General features: G+C 31.7%; 4 protein-coding genes across 4 annotated transcripts; 1 reads left to right on the top strand and 3 right to left on the bottom strand.

The window, feature by feature from the left end:
- Positions 1-20: 20 nt before the first annotated feature.
- Positions 21-548, top strand: LOTGIDRAFT_106865 (hypothetical protein; the record flags this gene model as incomplete). The annotated part of the gene is made up of 1 exon (XM_009061791.1): positions 21-548. One exon carries the CDS (start codon positions 21-23, stop codon positions 546-548), a length of 528 nt encoding a protein of 175 aa, XP_009060039.1.
- Positions 549-1,921: 1,373 nt separating this feature from the next.
- LOTGIDRAFT_154058 (hypothetical protein) lies at positions 1,922-7,277 on the bottom strand (the record flags this gene model as incomplete). Its single annotated transcript, XM_009061790.1, has 10 exons — positions 1,922-2,041; positions 2,373-2,487; positions 2,749-2,941; positions 3,315-3,416; positions 3,841-4,050; positions 4,329-4,554; positions 5,074-5,166; positions 5,996-6,072; positions 6,546-6,592; positions 6,979-7,277. 10 exons carry the CDS (start codon positions 7,275-7,277, stop codon positions 1,922-1,924), a joined length of 1,482 nt encoding a protein of 493 aa, XP_009060038.1.
- Positions 7,278-8,304: 1,027 nt separating this feature from the next.
- On the bottom strand, positions 8,305-14,536 carry LOTGIDRAFT_228934 (hypothetical protein; the record flags this gene model as incomplete). Its single annotated transcript, XM_009061789.1, has 10 exons — positions 8,305-9,642; positions 10,062-10,176; positions 10,594-10,783; positions 11,434-11,535; positions 11,893-12,105; positions 12,522-12,717; positions 13,320-13,412; positions 13,651-13,727; positions 13,880-13,926; positions 14,190-14,536. The coding sequence occupies 10 exons, from the start codon at positions 14,534-14,536 to the stop codon at positions 9,538-9,540; spliced, it is 1,485 nt and encodes a 494-aa protein (XP_009060037.1). The 3' UTR covers positions 8,305-9,537.
- Positions 14,537-16,407: 1,871 nt separating this feature from the next.
- Positions 16,408-17,483, bottom strand: LOTGIDRAFT_154056 (hypothetical protein; the record flags this gene model as incomplete). The annotated part of the gene is made up of 2 exons (XM_009061788.1): positions 16,408-16,997; positions 17,429-17,483. 2 exons carry the CDS (start codon positions 17,481-17,483, stop codon positions 16,408-16,410), a joined length of 645 nt encoding a protein of 214 aa, XP_009060036.1.
- Positions 17,484-17,644: the final 161 nt, after the last annotated feature.

Here is a 17,644-nt window from a genome sequence, read left to right as displayed (position 1 = left end):
CAATAGTTGTAGCTAGTTTTATGTATAAATATCGATGGAAATTAAGATATGTATATTATTTAACAAGAAGTAAATTCCGTGGCTATTCAGCTATTGGTGGAGCAGCTCAAAACCGTTTTGATTTCGATGCCTTTGTATCTTATGCTGATGAAGATAGACGTGTTGTTGTTAATGATATGATAACTAAGCTGGAAGAGCAACAAGGGAAACAACTCTGTATTCATCATAGAGATTTTCTGGTTGGAGAAGAAATTGCAGCTAATATTTTAAATGCTGTAAGAAATAGTAAGAAAACAGTGATTATTTTATCCAGTAATTTTATAGCTAGTTATTGGTGTAATTATGAATTAAATATGGCTCACATGGAAAGTCTCGAGACAGGAAGAAATGTTATAATTTTAGTTGTTTATGAACATGTTAGAATGAAAGATATACCAGATATTCTTCAAAACTTTATGAAAAACAATTCTTATATAGAATATACTGATGATCCTCAAGGAAATATTATTTTCTGGGATCAGTTAATTACTGCCATTAATTCTGAATAATATGCTTTTAGGAGGCAGTGTGCATGTGTAAACACACAGAAAAGGCCTGTTTTGTATAAGTCATTTTAAATGACATTAAAAAGACATGTCTTAGAAAACCCATCTTTTTGAAAGAATCTTTACCTAATAAAAACTCGTGTATAACATAATTACAATATATAATGATTGTATATATATGATGATACATAATTACAATATATAAAATGATCGTATATGATACATTATTACAATATATAATGATTGTATATATATGATGATACATAATTACAATATATAATGATTGTATATGATACATTATTACAATATATAATGATTGTATATATATGATGATACATAATTACAATATATAAAATGATCGTATATGATACATTATTACAATATATAATGATTGTATATATATGATGATACATAATTACAATATATAAATTGATCGTATATGATACATAATTACAATATATAATGATTGTATATATATGATGATACATAATTACAATATATAAAATGATCGTATATGATACATTATTACAATATATAATGATTGTATATATATGATGATACATAATTACAATATATAATGATTGTATATATATATATGATATTACTTATATTCAGATTTTATCTCTATTATAACTGATAATTTGATTAATTTGATAATTGATAAATAATTTGATCTTGTCACATCCTATCTCAGTATTATTATATATAGGCGATACTGTTTGTATTTCCGAATAAACGCATAGCAAATCTTCAGAGCTTTATTTCTTGTGACCCTGGCCTCATTATGAAAGTTGACTGTGATGATTACCTGAATGTAATGAAACATAATGATCTACTTTCGTTTTGTGCATAAAATGTGCACCAATTTACAGGATATATAATAGTCTAATTAAATTATTGATGTAAAATGAAAATGTGACTGTTTTTGAAAAACAATCGTATGAAGTCCAGTAAAACCAGGATTGCTCAATTATTGACATTTATGGCAAAAAGTCAAAATTGACTTCACGATGTAGGCAATTTATCCATTTATACTGATACAAAGGTTTGAGTCTCTATTTGTACCTTATACAAAACTTTGTTGACTTTCCTAGAATAGCAGTATTACCAAAGCATCATGAGCTGACATGGACTCCATATGACTTTAGTTCCATATGAAAATTTGTCTGGGAAAATACTCTCGACTTTCTCAAATGGCTACAGCTCCAGCCTTTCAATTCAATTATTCTTGTTCAAGTACTTTTCCTTGAGCTGAATCCTTATAAAGGGTAAACATTGCTTGCCTTCCATCAATTTTTTGTTGTTGAACTCTTCATAGACCTGGACAACGTTGCGGAGGTGGTAGACCTGGACTTCGATATAATATTTTTACTTAATTATGATTTCAGTAGATCTGGAACTTTTTTCATGCTTTCTTCCATACGTCTACAACCTCTCCATTGAATTAGAGGATGTATTAACGTCGTACATACTAAAAACACTAAACAATGCCAAACCTAGAAAGAAAAAATTAGAGGTATTGCAGCCAATTTATGAAAGCTTTAACCAATTGTAATTTCAAAATGAAAGGCGTGGAGTAAATAATGGGCTTCTGAAGATGGAAAACTCCATACAGTGTACAATGAGGGAACTTTAGCTGGGTAGCAGCATTAACCTATCCTTAGATTTCCAACTGTCGAAGAATCGTTAACGTCCTATATATAGAACAAGGGGACTCGATATTTCTAGATCTATATGCCGGGATTGATCACTGACCTTCAGGTTAGCAAGTAAGCATCTTACTGGCCGAAATCAACCTCAAAAGAATTTGATTAGACACTTACGTACCCGAATAAAACTAGTCGATTCTGCCCATGTAAATAAAGCAAACTGTAACAAACCTATTAAACCTGCCGATACGATCATTATGCCAAATAATGAACCAAAATATTGCGCAGGAAAACTGAAATATTGAAGTTTTGACCATGACTGAATCATTATTGAAGTATGTTAAAATAACACATATACAGTTTTACCAGCAGAATGATTCAGATCAGCTACTACAAGGGCCTATAGCTTACTTCTCATTTTAGTGGGCAAGAATGGCCTTCATTAAAATCAATTGGAAATATCTGTTGATATAAATATAAGAAATAAATCAGGGTCCAAGGAATGCAATATTTTTGATGTTACAACTGTTATGAAGTTGACTTGTCATACTTACACTGCACTGAAGACAGATGCTGGTGAACTATACACAAAGGAACGGAAAGTGACCACAATAGTAAATATTGGATACAATGTTGCTGTTGAAGCTGGTAATGACATTAGAATTGTTAATATTAAACCTAACGCACTACCACACATTAGTGGTATAACTGCTGGCATCATTTCTCTTCGTTTTTTACTGGAACTATCTGAAATAAATCAAACATTTCCTGCACTGGATTTTGTAGCCATGGCGAACGAAGAAGTTCTATACTAATTGATAATATGTTGCTGTATATTAGTTTGAAACATGACGTCACAGTGCTTCTAAACCATAATATGCACCCCCAGGGAGAATTCGAAATTTTTGTAGGTGAAATTTGGAAAGAGAGGGAATGGAGCTGAATTTTATCTAAAAAAGGAGGGGTGAAAATAGGGGGAAATTGAGCAACTGTTCCAAAATGAACTGGCTGATATTGAGAATGACTCATCAGCTGAACAGAGCAAATAACCAGTTCACATGGCCTGACGTGGATCATAAAGACTGAGAAACACCGACGTAGATCACGCATAAAATCCTACCTTTGTAATATCTTTGGAACCAATCATACAATGCACCCACAATTGGTGATAGGATAAAATTACCCATCATTAGATATAGCAAAAGGTTGGTAAAATAACTCACTGGAAAATATCAAAATTAAAACCAATCCAAACTAATGTTGGTAAAAAGGTCTTGGGTTCATAGAATATTCACAAGTGTATAGGATAGATGTTATATAGATTGAGAGAGATACGATCCTGATTTCATTTCTATTTACTGGGGTACATGTTCGTCAATCTGTCAAGTTTATAAGCAGTTCCATTGGACAGCAGGATAATGTATGCTTAATTCTTAGATTCAGCCTCTGTTTCAGCCTCTGGTAGCTATTTTAAAAGCTGTCGGCTGGTGTCAAAATATCTATCAGAGGCTGGAATGAGACAGATATTCGGACTAGCTTACTTTTGTGCATCATGTAAGGCAGCATTATATTTCTTGCTTTTGGGCTACCAATAGTACGTCTATGGATAATAGTGTAACTTATAGTATTATCAAGATGGATTTTACCTTGTACTTCATCACCATGAAATATTTGATTTAACCATGGATTTAAGGATGATAAGAAATATAAATAGATTAATTGTAATATAGAAAACCAATAAACTTGTAAGAGATATTCGTGTGATAATATACAATGTTTTAATAACGGTAAAAATGGTTTCTCTGTATCATATTCTATCTCTAATTTATTTCTGTTCATATCTTCAAGATGGAAATCTACAATGGAAAATTCAAAAATATCATGTGGTGCAAATGGAGATGCCCTATCTTCACTGAGAGAAAACGTTCAAATACAGCGCTGTGTTTCTAATTGTAAATCTAAGGTTCAGGTCGACTGGCATCGCAGAAGTCAAAAATAGACATACTAAAAACATCTGTGATGAACACATTTGGTGACAACTGATGCCAACATCGTTATTTCAGTCGTAGGTGTGCTCGGGCACTATGAAAAAAGGCCACCAAAAATAGGAAGTGTGTGTTTAGATAATGGTTACCTTTAGCTTTGTTTTTATCATCAAGATCGTCCTTGTTTATAACATAACTTATAATGCAAACTGGTTCATCTTTCTGTTTTTTCTGATGTTTGTCAAATAAAGTCGATGGTGTTTTGGTGATAAAATCTTTGGGAAGGAATATAAATGTGGAAACGAACGTCATACTGTAGAGACCCGTCAACAATAAATAAAACTTCTGAGTAGAAAATCCATGTTCATAGGCGACCTTAAGGAAAAAATAGAAAGTCTTGAAGTTTTTAATAGTCTCACGCCGATCTACATAATAACTTACGGCCAGTATTGTTTGCTCAAGTAACCGGACAATAACGTTAATATTTCCACCCTTACACACACAATGTTAATGGACCGGAGCATCTTGGATAAAAAAATTTTCCTCAGATTGACATGAGTTGTCGACACATGTTTTGGATAAGAATATATTGGTCGGATCAGTTGGTTTGAAATTGATAGATATTCTAGGATGGATCGAAACAGCACGAGGAAGGGTTTACATTACTAACTGATATAATTAATTGAGCGTTAATCATATAACGCGATGACTTTGAAGGGTAACATTTCGTTGTATTTCTTGAAATTAGGCAATAGAAGCTCTAAAATATTAGGATATTCCATCAATCCAGTATAATGTATGAACTAGAATCGGGAATAATTTTTGAATTTATCTTTACCTTTGACCAAAATTTGGTTTCGATCCATCTCCAGCTCAGCTAATGTTAGTGCTTACCTTGGCTATGAGTTCTATAATGGCAGACATACTAACAGCACCAGATAACATAGCAACAAATGTTGATCCTCCAGTTTCAAATAGATTCCCGATCTAGAATTGATTTAGAAAATCATTTGAATAGTAAAATTATACCGGCTTGTATGCCGTAATACTCGCTACCAGAAAACCCACATTCTTGAAGAACTTATACCAGATTCATCAGACGTTTAGCCGCCCAAACTGAACGAAAGATCTGAAAGCCTGATTTCAGATTAAACTGAATGATGTAACCGACTTTTGTTGGCAAATTCTGGGTAGAAATCATAGGCGAAGGAAAATATAGAAATATTTGCGATAGCGGATGTCTTTTTTGAAAGTGTATACAGGTAACTGAATTTAAAGTTACTTAATGAATGTATTCTTTTGATCCTCTGGCCATCATAGTTTAAAGTTCACATTTCACATGGACAAACAAGAGATTTTGCTTATTCTAACCTAATAAAAATAAATATTTGAAAGTGAATTCTAGTTTGAGAGAAAACATTATACATTTATTTGATACAGTTATTCAAAATTTGAGAAATTCGACTGGTCAAATGGTTGGATCTCCAGCATCATAGATGGATATCCATCGCACACACTTGGATAATGGCTCAACTAGATGAGTGGGACTTAAGTGAGTTAGGGCCCCTTCCCCTGGAACATTATGCTCTTTTGCATTCCGAAACTCCTTCATAAGTTAATATTAATGCCTGCTTAAAGAATGATTAAGAGATTTCCAGTCTGTTTATAGTTGATGCTTTTTCATCTATATATATTGCTTCTTGCTTAGTTTGATTGTAATTTTCTCGGGATGGGGGTCTGTGGACTTGGAATTCGTGATTACTGGACTGCTAAAATCCTTCTCTGTACAAGGTGTAAAGCATGGAAAATGGATTACCTGGGCGTTAGTAATGAATAGAGGTATACCACCAATACCAATACAGGCTAAACCAGGAAACACCAACCACGGTATACCTAACAAATATAACCATAAACAATAACTCATTGTCTATAGTTAAAAATAAACACTCTACTAATAGCATTTTTAACAAAGGCTTTTAAACGTAAATAAACCAAACTGATACCTGACTGTTAAGGTTATGTTTTGATTCTAAAATTATAATTAAAACTGGATATATAATGCTCATCCTTGCTCGGGGCTGATCAGGCATGGTTTTTGCTTTCAGAAATAATGGTCCAGGGAGATGCTTTTCTACTATAAATGTACCAAATCAACAAAATCACAAGCCGATTAGATAATCTTTCTCATAGAGTGACATTAGGTTTTGCAGAAGGGTAAGCATAGGCTACACTAGATGTTTAGAATCATCGATGCTGTAAATCCCTATACAGTCCGAGAAAGCAACCCCTATAGATACCAATAACCTATCATAGACCTATCCATTATTGTCGCAAGTTCTTTTTATAAATAAAATCAGTCTACTTACTTGGACTTTCAAACGTCATCAATAGAGTTCCAGTGATAAATATAAGACTAAAATAGAGAGTATAAATTCGTTTGTATTTGACAATCTCAGTTGGCAACGGAGACCCGGGTTTTCTTGAAGAGTTCTGATGACAACAAAAAGGTGGGAGCATTCAAGGTCTTAAATGAGCATAGAGTGTAGCCAGTGTTTAAGTGTTCTACCGGGTTGTTATTTGAGGGTAAGAAGCTAAGACGCAAAATTAGTCGCTAATGTTTGTAGCGATCTTGGAATGACAATTAGACTTTCCTGAAATGTCGAATGCACTTCCAGTTTACTTGATTTGAAGATGTGAAATACCATCGCAAAGGACATCCGATATGAACTGAAAGAAATACAAAAAAGAAAAAAACTCATTCAATATTTAGGTTCCAAAAAACCTAATAGCAACGCTTACCTTGAAATGATCCTAGTAACTCTTGTTCCATATCTATAGTTGATTTGTCCAATAACAGCACAACCAACACCATAGAGTGCTGAATCTATAGCAAATACTAGAGACAATCTGGAATCTTGAGCTGAACAACCTGTTACAGAATCTTCACCATCCTGATTACATAGGTATGAATAGACGCCACTGTCTTTCAAAACGAAAACAATAGATCCCCATCCGAATATCAAACCACCAAATAAAACAGTCTCTACCACAGCCCATACCGCCATGATAAACTTTCTAGTTCTTGAGTAGTATGCCATGCTGCTGTTTCACAGAGAGTGATATCAACCAAGCGGATTTCTGACTTTTCATGGATATGTCACAGATATGGGTAGTGTCGACATAAGTCGACTTTATTCCTATCTGATAGTGTATTTTCGTTAAAGACTACGAAATCAATTATTATGGGGTCAGAGGTTAATTTCTGACAAATTTGGGTGACACTGAACTAGGTAGTGTCAGGTAGTGGGAGATGTTTTCCGGGTTGAAAGTAAAGTTGAGAACTTCCTAAGAAAGAAGACACGCGTTATGAACATATTGTATTGTTTTAGAATTATTTTCTACACTTTCATATATATTTATAACATATCTCATACATAATTTTTTCGTGTCTTTGAACTCGGCCTCCTTTCATCTTTACATTCTTTTGTTATCTCACAGTTACGTTACAAGCGTATGATGTGGAGAGAAGTTTGTGTCTGTCCGGTTTAAATAATACAGGAATACTGTTCCAAATCCTTTAAAGGGACAGATGTGCCATTTTGTGTTACCAATCATTCCTTCTTTTAGTCCCAGAATTATTTTAGCTAAGCCGATCAGTAAAAGTGTTTACAGCTCACTGTAGAAATTTGAGTCTTCAAATCCACAGGTGTCCAGAATTACCCGCTTTTGAAAGTTAACAAGACGAGTCGTATTTTCTTGAGACACTGCCATATAATATAGAAAATACATTTATAGAAATAGAAATAGAAATTCATAGCTAGGTATTTAGATATAGTTAGATATTTTTGAAGGAATTGTGCGATTTCCGTTCATTTCTAAGACTATTTGCATGTACTCAAGACTTAAAAACAACCCCCAAAATAGTGAACCTGTCCCTTTAATACATGAAAGAGGCCGAAGGCCGATACCGGGCCGACGTTTGGAAACACTGGCCGTAGAATAAGTATTTTTTGACATGATGATTCAAAACCACGGAACCTAATAACAATCCATAACGGTATCGCATTAAAACTTGCAGAGTCACATTAGTAGATACGTTGAGAGTTGCTTTCGAAAAACAGACTTATGGATTAAATGTTTTTTTTTTATTATAAAATATTTGAATACCTCAAAATAAAGTAAAATAATAATGCTAATCACATATTCAAACAAAAAATAAACAAAATAAATCAATTATTATAACCAAAGAACCAATTTCTTTTAGAGGACTTCTTACTTTCAGGAAAAACATAAAAATTAAAAGGGATTGGAAGAGGGTTATTTATATATGTGTATCAGAAACCCAGTACCATAATGTTTCCATAAATTTTCATGCACGGCAATACCTCTGCAAACCTTCATCAATATTAATTCAAAACTGGAGTTTCTCATATATGACAACCATATATCTTCACATTGTAATATATAATAAAAAAGTACTAAGCAAGATCTAATAAAAAAGGCAACAAAACAACAGTGAGCATAGCAAAAAGATCAAAAAATGAAATCACACTATATTCAGAAACTAGAAAGTCTCCATCCTAGGAACAAATGACCATAGATGTATGGGTAAATAAACTTAATATATCAGAATAAAGTTATGGTGGGTCATGATATATCAAAATAAAATTTTTACAATACATAACATTCTTAAATATTGTCATGGGTATAAATATGATAGAATTATGTATAACAAATAAGATGTCCAAAAAAAAAAAAATATATCAAAATATCTTGTTACCATGATTTTCATTAACTACATAACAAGTGTCCATTTTGAATTCTCATATCTGTTATGTTGTATCAATGTATGTATGTATGAAACAATAAGATATCTATCAACATTTACTTTGCAAAAGTACAAAATACTTGTCTCGAACAATATTATAAAACAAATGTAGCCAAATACCAGCATTTATAGTGGTATTTTAAAAAAAACTGTCACTTATGGGGTATTAAAAATTAGGAGTTTAAAAATCAAATATTCAGTTATACTGAAAAGAAAAAGAACACGACTTATAAAAATACTGATATAACTTAACAGACATTGGCAGTTACACACTCTGTTTAATAGTATGCCTATGATAAATAAGCATTTTGAAATTAAAGTAGTTTTACAATTCTATTACTTAATTATTGATATCTTTCTAAAATAAATTCATACATCATGTATTTTTAATTACTGAGGAATTCATACCAATATTCCAACAATCATTAACTTGACCAACCAAATCCAACTACCAAAACATTGGCAATCATCATGTTATCCACCAAAGAGTTTATCCTGGAATTAATGAGTCACCAAAAGGGTTCCTAATGTTAATCTTCAGATATGGCTACAGACTCTGCTTTACGACACCTCCACCATTGATATAAAGGATGAAAAAATGACACAAACATAAAACAGAGAAAAAAGATGTTGACCTGAAATATATAATACAGAAAACAAATATGATATAAAATAAGATATTCATTATTGTTGCTTATTTCATCTGAACAGCCTTGAGTTTAGAGGTTTGTGAGGCTTTCACATGCCACCTGCATTAAGCAAGCTTAGTTTTGATGTATAAAAGCTACAGGCTAACATTAAGCGGGATATATCATATCTGCACATGAGCATTCATCAAAATAAATAATGCGCATGTGTAATGGTATTATGACCTCTGAACTTCCCGATAACTTCCGACGTAATGTCGAAGCTGGCTTAACTTTTATATCCGACTGAACGTTCAACAAAAAACTGGAAATAGAACATCAATTCGGGAAAACAAATAGATGCCATATACAGTTCTTTTGAAGAACAGTTAATCCAGATATCAACAATATGAGGAATGTATTTTTACCTGTGAAAAATTTGTAGCTTCACTCCATTTAAACAAGGCATACTGTAAAAAACTAAAAATCCCTGCTGTTATAACCATCCAACCATACAATAATCCAAAATATTCACTTGGAAACCTAAAATATGAACATTTTATTAATAATCTTGAACCTACAATTGTAAATATAATGCACACCCCTTCTTACCCTCTACTGTATCTGGTAATACCTCACATTATGTTAAGAATACTCCACACTAATTTGAATGAAATGACCACTACTTGGAGCACCTGTCATATGCATTGAATTGTAATCAAAACAGCATAGTTGCCATAGAGTAGGAACAATTTGGGCAGAGATTTATATACATGTAAATCAATAAAATGATGCCCATATTCAGATGTTATTTGTGCTTCTGTTTTTGTAGTAAACTTGATCACAGTTGATCATGTTGCAGATTTTTCGACAGACAACTTCTTAAAGGTTGTTTCAAGTTTGCAGCTTTGCTTGTGCTTCAAAATCAAAATTTGACCTTTGTCAATTACTTATACATACATTGTGTTTAAGAAGGCAGCAGCTACACTGTATAGAAATGATCTGTAGATGGTAACTACTATAAAGATGACATATAAAATAGTTGGTGATGGTATTAATACTAAGATAGATAGTAAAACACCTAATGAACTACCAATTATTAATGGAGGTACTGCTGGTAATAATGTCTTTCTTAATTCTGAATGGCTATCTGAAAAACATAATATATAACACTATTATTATGTCTAAAAAGAAAATAAACACCTACATTTCAACAAGGATAACAACTTAGGCTAACTTAGGATCCTTTCTACCAGCTGATCCTTGGCCAAACATCATTGATCTGTCCCGCATCATCTATACCCAAGTACAGCTAGGTCTACCGGAATGAATGAATGAGGGAACATGACCTATTTAAGGTCTTTGTACTTTCGCATGTCAACAGAGATAAAAACACACGCCCACAATTTGTTCTGCTTAACCAATGACACCATGTATAGAACCAACACTCTAAACAACTATGTTACAGCTCAGATTATATAATATTACCATCGAAATTGATCAGAAAACCATCCTAAATTTTCTTAACCTAAATCTATCTGTATAAAGAACTAGGAATATTAAAACAGAACTTGAGTCATGTTTGAGTTTTATGCTAAGCGTTCTTCAGACAACTGACCTTTTTTTAGTCTACATCTCTACTGAAGTTGGACACGATTGCTTAGCGTGAAACTCTGAGTAACAGCATGATTCTATTAAAATATTCCTATATCACTCTTCAATTGATGTATTGAGCACTTTTTAAGCAGTGAAAATATTTTATAATTATATAGAACTATAGGACGTAAATCATTTACTTACTTATTGAGATCAATTTACATAAATCAAAAACAACTCCGACTAAAGGGGAGGTAATTATTCCACCAATTAACATATACATTGAAACATTGGTAAAATATGATACTGAAATTGAAATAGATATTTCGTTTTATGTTAAAACTTAACATGTAGGCAATGACATTAAAGAAATTAAGAATAGATTTTTTACAGCCATTTCATTGACAATACTTCATAAATAGTAAGGGCAAAGGAGAACTTATTGTGGTCACATATTGAATGTAACTGTGAGCAGGATTCACTGTATATATGTATATACATGAAGTTACAAATTTGCATCTTACATCATGGTTAACATTCAAAAATTTCAAAAAGACAAGACAAGATAAATGAACTATCGGAAGCTGAACCAGTTTCTCCACATCACATGTCATCGAGCCAATCATTAAAATCTATCTTAAATGGAAGCTTGTAAATAATTACCTTGTTCATGGTCACGTTCTAAAATGAGATCTAACCAGGGATTCAGTGATGCTATATAATAATAGAATCGTAGTTGTAGAACACAAACCCACATAACATGTAATATGTAAGTACTGGACAAGATACAGCTACGTAATGGAGGTAATTTTGGTTTCTCAACACTTTGTTCAGGGATCAGTTCAGCTTGTATTGGAGGAACAGATTCAAATTTCTCTGCAACAAAAACAGATCAAATCAAAAATGGCTATTTTTACAACAATACCGATTTTCCTTTTTTATCTCTGTAATCTGTAAATTAAGGTTAAAGAAAAATAAAAAAGATCCAGTTTTGAAAATATTGTCAAATCAACAGCTCTTGTATAGTCAAGCAATGGTATACTGCTCACCCAGTAGTACTGTCATAAAAAAGGGTAACAAAGGTATTACTTGTGAGAATCATAGCCCATAGGTGTTTAGACATGTTTTAAATTTTGATTTTATGGTAATTTCTTTTGCGTTATTTAAAGCTTGTACAGCTTGGAATAGGCAAAATGATTCTTTCAATAGAGAAAAAAGTTCTGAATGCATTCAACTGATATAATGCAAACAGCATTGGTGTTATTCTCTTAGTATTGGTAAAGTAAGATTACCTTCAGATTTATCTTTAATCAATTTCATCTCTACAGTCTTAGAATTACCTTCAGGTATTTCTGTTTCTATAGGTGCATCATATCTAGGTATAAAACCCTTTGGTAGAAACAGAAATGTGCTGACCAGAATAAGAGTATGTGTTCCAGCTAGAACAAAATATGATTTTTGTCTGGAAAACCCACTTTCATGAGCCAACTAGAAAATAAAAATATTTACTGTGATCTATTTTACTGAAGTAATCGTTATCTATATAATTTTTTAAAAGCCACTCAAGGAAATTTTGAAACTATCAAAATAATACAAAAATCAAACTTAAATATTGCCCTATACTTTTTATTTCATGACACAATTTTTTTTAGCTGAGCCAATCAATAATAGTGTTCACAGCTCAACATCGAAATTTGAGCCTTCAAATAAATGTGTGTCCAGAACTATCCGCATTTGAAAGTTAAAAAGACGAGTCACCTTTTTTGAGACACTGCCACATATAGAAAAGACATGTATAGAAATAGGAAAAGAAATTATATTTTTAGATCAATTCTGCGTTTTTTGTATAATTTTAGTACTTCTGATTTACATATATTCAAAAAATATATGTACTCGAAAATGGCAAATCTGTCCCTTTAATGACACTTGATTAAGCCTAGAATTCAAGATATATTGAAGTCTTTATCGAACAGATCATTTTGATGGTGTTGAATTCTAACTTGAGCAAGAAAAAGATGTCAAACACAATATTTTATCAGATTCTAGTGAAATAAGTCACTGCCTTAGATAGCGAAGTAATGTTTACAAACCTTAACTAAGAGTTGAACACCCGATGAACCATCAAATGCACCACACATTAAACCTACGATGGTAGAGCTACCAGCTTGAAACAAGTTAGCTATCTGCAAAAACAATAACATTAATCAGTTTCATTTAAGATAAACACAAAGATATTTCGTGTTATATATGTTGGTGAAGTATATATATTCTATAAATTACAATAATAATATATTCTCACTGTAAAAATAGTGTTCAATACATAAATTATTCTAGTGTAGATCAGATTACAAATTCAAGTATGTGGTGTTAAGTAGAGTTGACATCTATCTATAAGATAAATTATTAATAATGAAAACTAACTTGTGCATTAGTAACTAATAAAGGGATTCCACCAACACCAATAAGAGTTAACCCAGGAAATATTAAAGCTGGTACACCTATAATATAACATTGGGATGTGCATCAGATTATTTCAAAATCAGTTTCATAACCAATTTTCAAATCAATTCAATCACCCAGTATTTCATTGCTACATCTAAAAATTAGGTGCTATCTAAAACTTACAAATTTTTCTTATACATGTACTTACTTGGACTTACAAAAGCTATCATAAGAGCACCACATTCAAATATCAAACTGAAAACATAAATAATTAGTTTGTTTGCAATGAAGTCGATATATAAATACAAATTAGTCGCTCAGTTATTTAGTTTACATTAGTCTCTTACACCCAGACTTCTTTTTTGTCTTTCACAAGGATCTTCCAGCACGTGTTGGACTGGATGATAGAAGCCAAGTCTAAAAAAGGTGGCATTTGCATAGCTTATTGGCTTAAGTTAATTATAACTATATAATTGCTCAGTTCAAACAGTTTATTGATATCTTAATCAAGTACTTACAAAGAAAGTATTCGTGTTACTCTGGTACCAAATTTATAATTCACTTGACCAAGAACAGCACAACCAGCACAGAAGAGAAATGATGCTACAGTAAAGACTAGAGTAAATATGGAGTCTTGTTCATTACATCCTCGTTTCATACTTGAACTTGTGTTAAACACCTGAACACTCTGATTAATTGGTATGGAATAATTAAATTCCGGTTGATTACCATCACATAGATCTGCATAAACATCCTCATCCTTCAAAATAAATACCAGTGATCCCCATCCATAGATTAATCCACCAAAAAATAAAGTTTCCAAAAAACACCACACAACTGTTATATATCTCTTCATATTTGCCATTTTGACTGAGTGTGTTATGTTAACCTGGAATGCAATATTACCTCGTTAAACATTGTTTTATATGACCGTTTGACACACAATCCCCACTGGCAAAAGTAGTCTAAACAATTAGTTCATACATGTAGCTGTACACGCTAGATTATAAACTGACAAAACATATTTTAGTTTTAAATTTTTATTTCTTTCATGTATTTTAACTATTCCATGACTGTGTATCATTATCATAATAAAAAGATATTGTTATAGACCATTTCCTCAAGTACTTAATCTCATGCACTTTGCAAAATAATTATCTTACTATGGATCTATCTATAGCTGAATACATTATATCATATTTATCAGCCCAATCTTGTGACATAAATAGACATTCATTGGTTGGTTTGATTATTATATATGTATGTTTAATGTTTTGAGGTGTTTTGCTCATAGTTCTCAGGCATTCTGAAAATAAGAACTGAGTTCTACTACATAACAAATATTTAAATAACTATAAGATTAAAAAAGGAAAAATTAAGGGTACTGTACATATCCCTTACAATTTCAGGTCTCCAATATTCTAGATATGGACTATGAACATTCAATCTTGTTATCAATACAGAAAAAACACTTAAGTCAGAAACTGAGATAACAAAAATCAGATTTGCACTAGAGACAACACACTTTATAGGAGTAGGCCTATAAGCTAAAACTACTTGGTGAATAATATCTCTTGTGTTCATAAAAGGGGCCCAAAGTTAGATGAATACTGTGTAGGTCTACTTCCGGTTGGCCTATTAATTTGACCATTAGTTTTCAAAACTCAAGTTTCTGAATTATTTTTGTACTAATTCAAACATCAAGTTTAGGATGTCTCAAATATCAGTTATTTCTTAATTCAATTCTCAGCCCATTGTGGTTGTGAATAACATACACGGTACTTACTAAAACATGAACACCGAGCAGAAAACAGCCAACGAAAACATAAAATGACCAGTAAACGAGCAGAAAAACGACAACAGGGTCACTTTAATCTTGATTTTAAGAGTCATTAGATACACTTCTCCCAAATGCATATTTCTGTTTTCAGTGCATATTTGCATAGCTTATTGGCTTTAAGGACCTCCAATAACTCCTCAGTTTATTGATATCTTAATCCAGTACTTACAAAGAAAGTATTCGTTTTACTCTGGTACAAGAAAGTATTCTTGTAACTCCAGTACCAAATCTATAATTTGGTTCCTGGTTGTTTCAGATTTTCATTGGTTGTTTCCTGATAGTTTCAGTTCATGTTTTAGTATTGATTAAGCTACGTGTGAATAAAGCATTCCCGCCATTAACATTAACAATGGTAACCAGTTGAAAAAATAATTCATTTTCAAGCTTATAATATGTGTATTTCATAATATCATACATATTGAATATCGTCGCCGTCCTGTGAAAACCTTGTAACTGATTATTTGTGGTTTTGAGAAAATCGAGAAAAACTGTCTCATTTTTACTCTAATTATGCCACAATGATGCCTTTTGGAATGAATGTCATTGAAGTATACTTGTATTGTTACCTGTTATTGTTTATTGTGAGACCCAATTTTTATGAGATTCGTGCTACTTACGAGGTTGTCATTTAAGCATGCATAAGTCTTATTTGAAGATACGAGGTATTCAGTATAGTACTTAGTAGTGTATAACACCAAATAGTCAATATGGCAATGTCGATGTATGAAATATATGATTATATTCATGGATATTTCATTGGTTTACCAAGCTCAGTCAATATTTGACATTTTTCAGGTTCGTCAAAGTTATGAAAGTCATGTTTGGAAATGTAGCCTACTATGGCGTTCTGATTACGTACATTATATTACGATTTCATTATCGAAGAAAACTATCTGTCAGCCCGTTTGATATATTATGCGCATATCAATTTCTATAACTTTATCAACTTCTATAACTTCGTCAACTTCTATAACTTTATCAACTTCTATAACTTTATCAACTAATATAACTTTATCAACTTCAATAACTTTATCAACTTCTATAACTTTATCAACTTCTATAACTTTATCAACTTCTATAACTTTATCAACTTCTATAACTTTATCAACTTTATCAATTTCAATAACTTTATCAACTTCTATAACTTTAACAACTTTATCAATTTCAATAACTTTATCAACTTCTATAACTTTATCAACTTCTATAACTTTAACAACTTTATCAATTTCAATAACTTTATCAACTTCTATAACTTTATCAACTTCTATAACTTTATCAACTTCTATAACTTTATCAACTTCAATAACTTTATCAACTTCTATAACTTTATCAACTTCAATAACTTTATCAACTTCTATAACTTTATCAACTTCTATAACTTTATCAACTTCTATAACTTTATCAACTTCTATAACTTTATCAACTTCAATAACTTTATCAACTTCTATAACGTTTTCAATTTCTATAGCTCTTTCAATTTCTATCGCTCTTTCAAATTCAATGACGGGTCAGATTTCCATTTCTTCATCAGAAGTATAGTAAGGATCCGTATCACCGAAATCATTTGGATTGTATGATATGTTAACAATATCGCATAACTCTTCTAATGTTATATCTGTAGACATTTTATTTTCTGCCTGAAAATGAATAAAATGATATCTGTGATCCTTTTACACTTAAATCAAAGAAAACCGTTTATTTCCAAATATTACATCTTTTAAATAAAAGTTATAGAACTTTGAAAAACACGTGTCTACTTAAACTGTTGAATATTGCTGAGGAAATACACGTATCTTCCAAGTGTCAAAATTCATGAATTTTTGCAGAAAAACTGTATGAAGTCAAATTTTATTTGATAAGTGAAGTAAGGTACAGATCTATAGATAAAAAAGGAAATCGTATCAATTTGGATATTACCTGTAGTTTGTTTAGTCATTAGTTGGGGATAAAGGAAAAAAGCAGCAACTACCATGTATCTGCAGATACAAGGTTTTCATATGATAGGATCATTGACCAATACATATACGAGGATGTGTCACATGCTAATTTCTTGTGTTTTAATTGGGTTTGCAGTTACATGGATTTATCATAGGGTGGAGAATTCAATTCTGAATAAAATTCAATCAAAAAGTG

Source organism: Lottia gigantea, assembly GCF_000327385.1.
Source record: "Lottia gigantea unplaced genomic scaffold LOTGIsca_5, whole genome shotgun sequence".
NCBI lineage: Eukaryota > Metazoa > Mollusca > Gastropoda > Lottiidae > Lottia > Lottia gigantea.
This window is presented reverse-complemented; position numbering and strand designations above follow the sequence as displayed.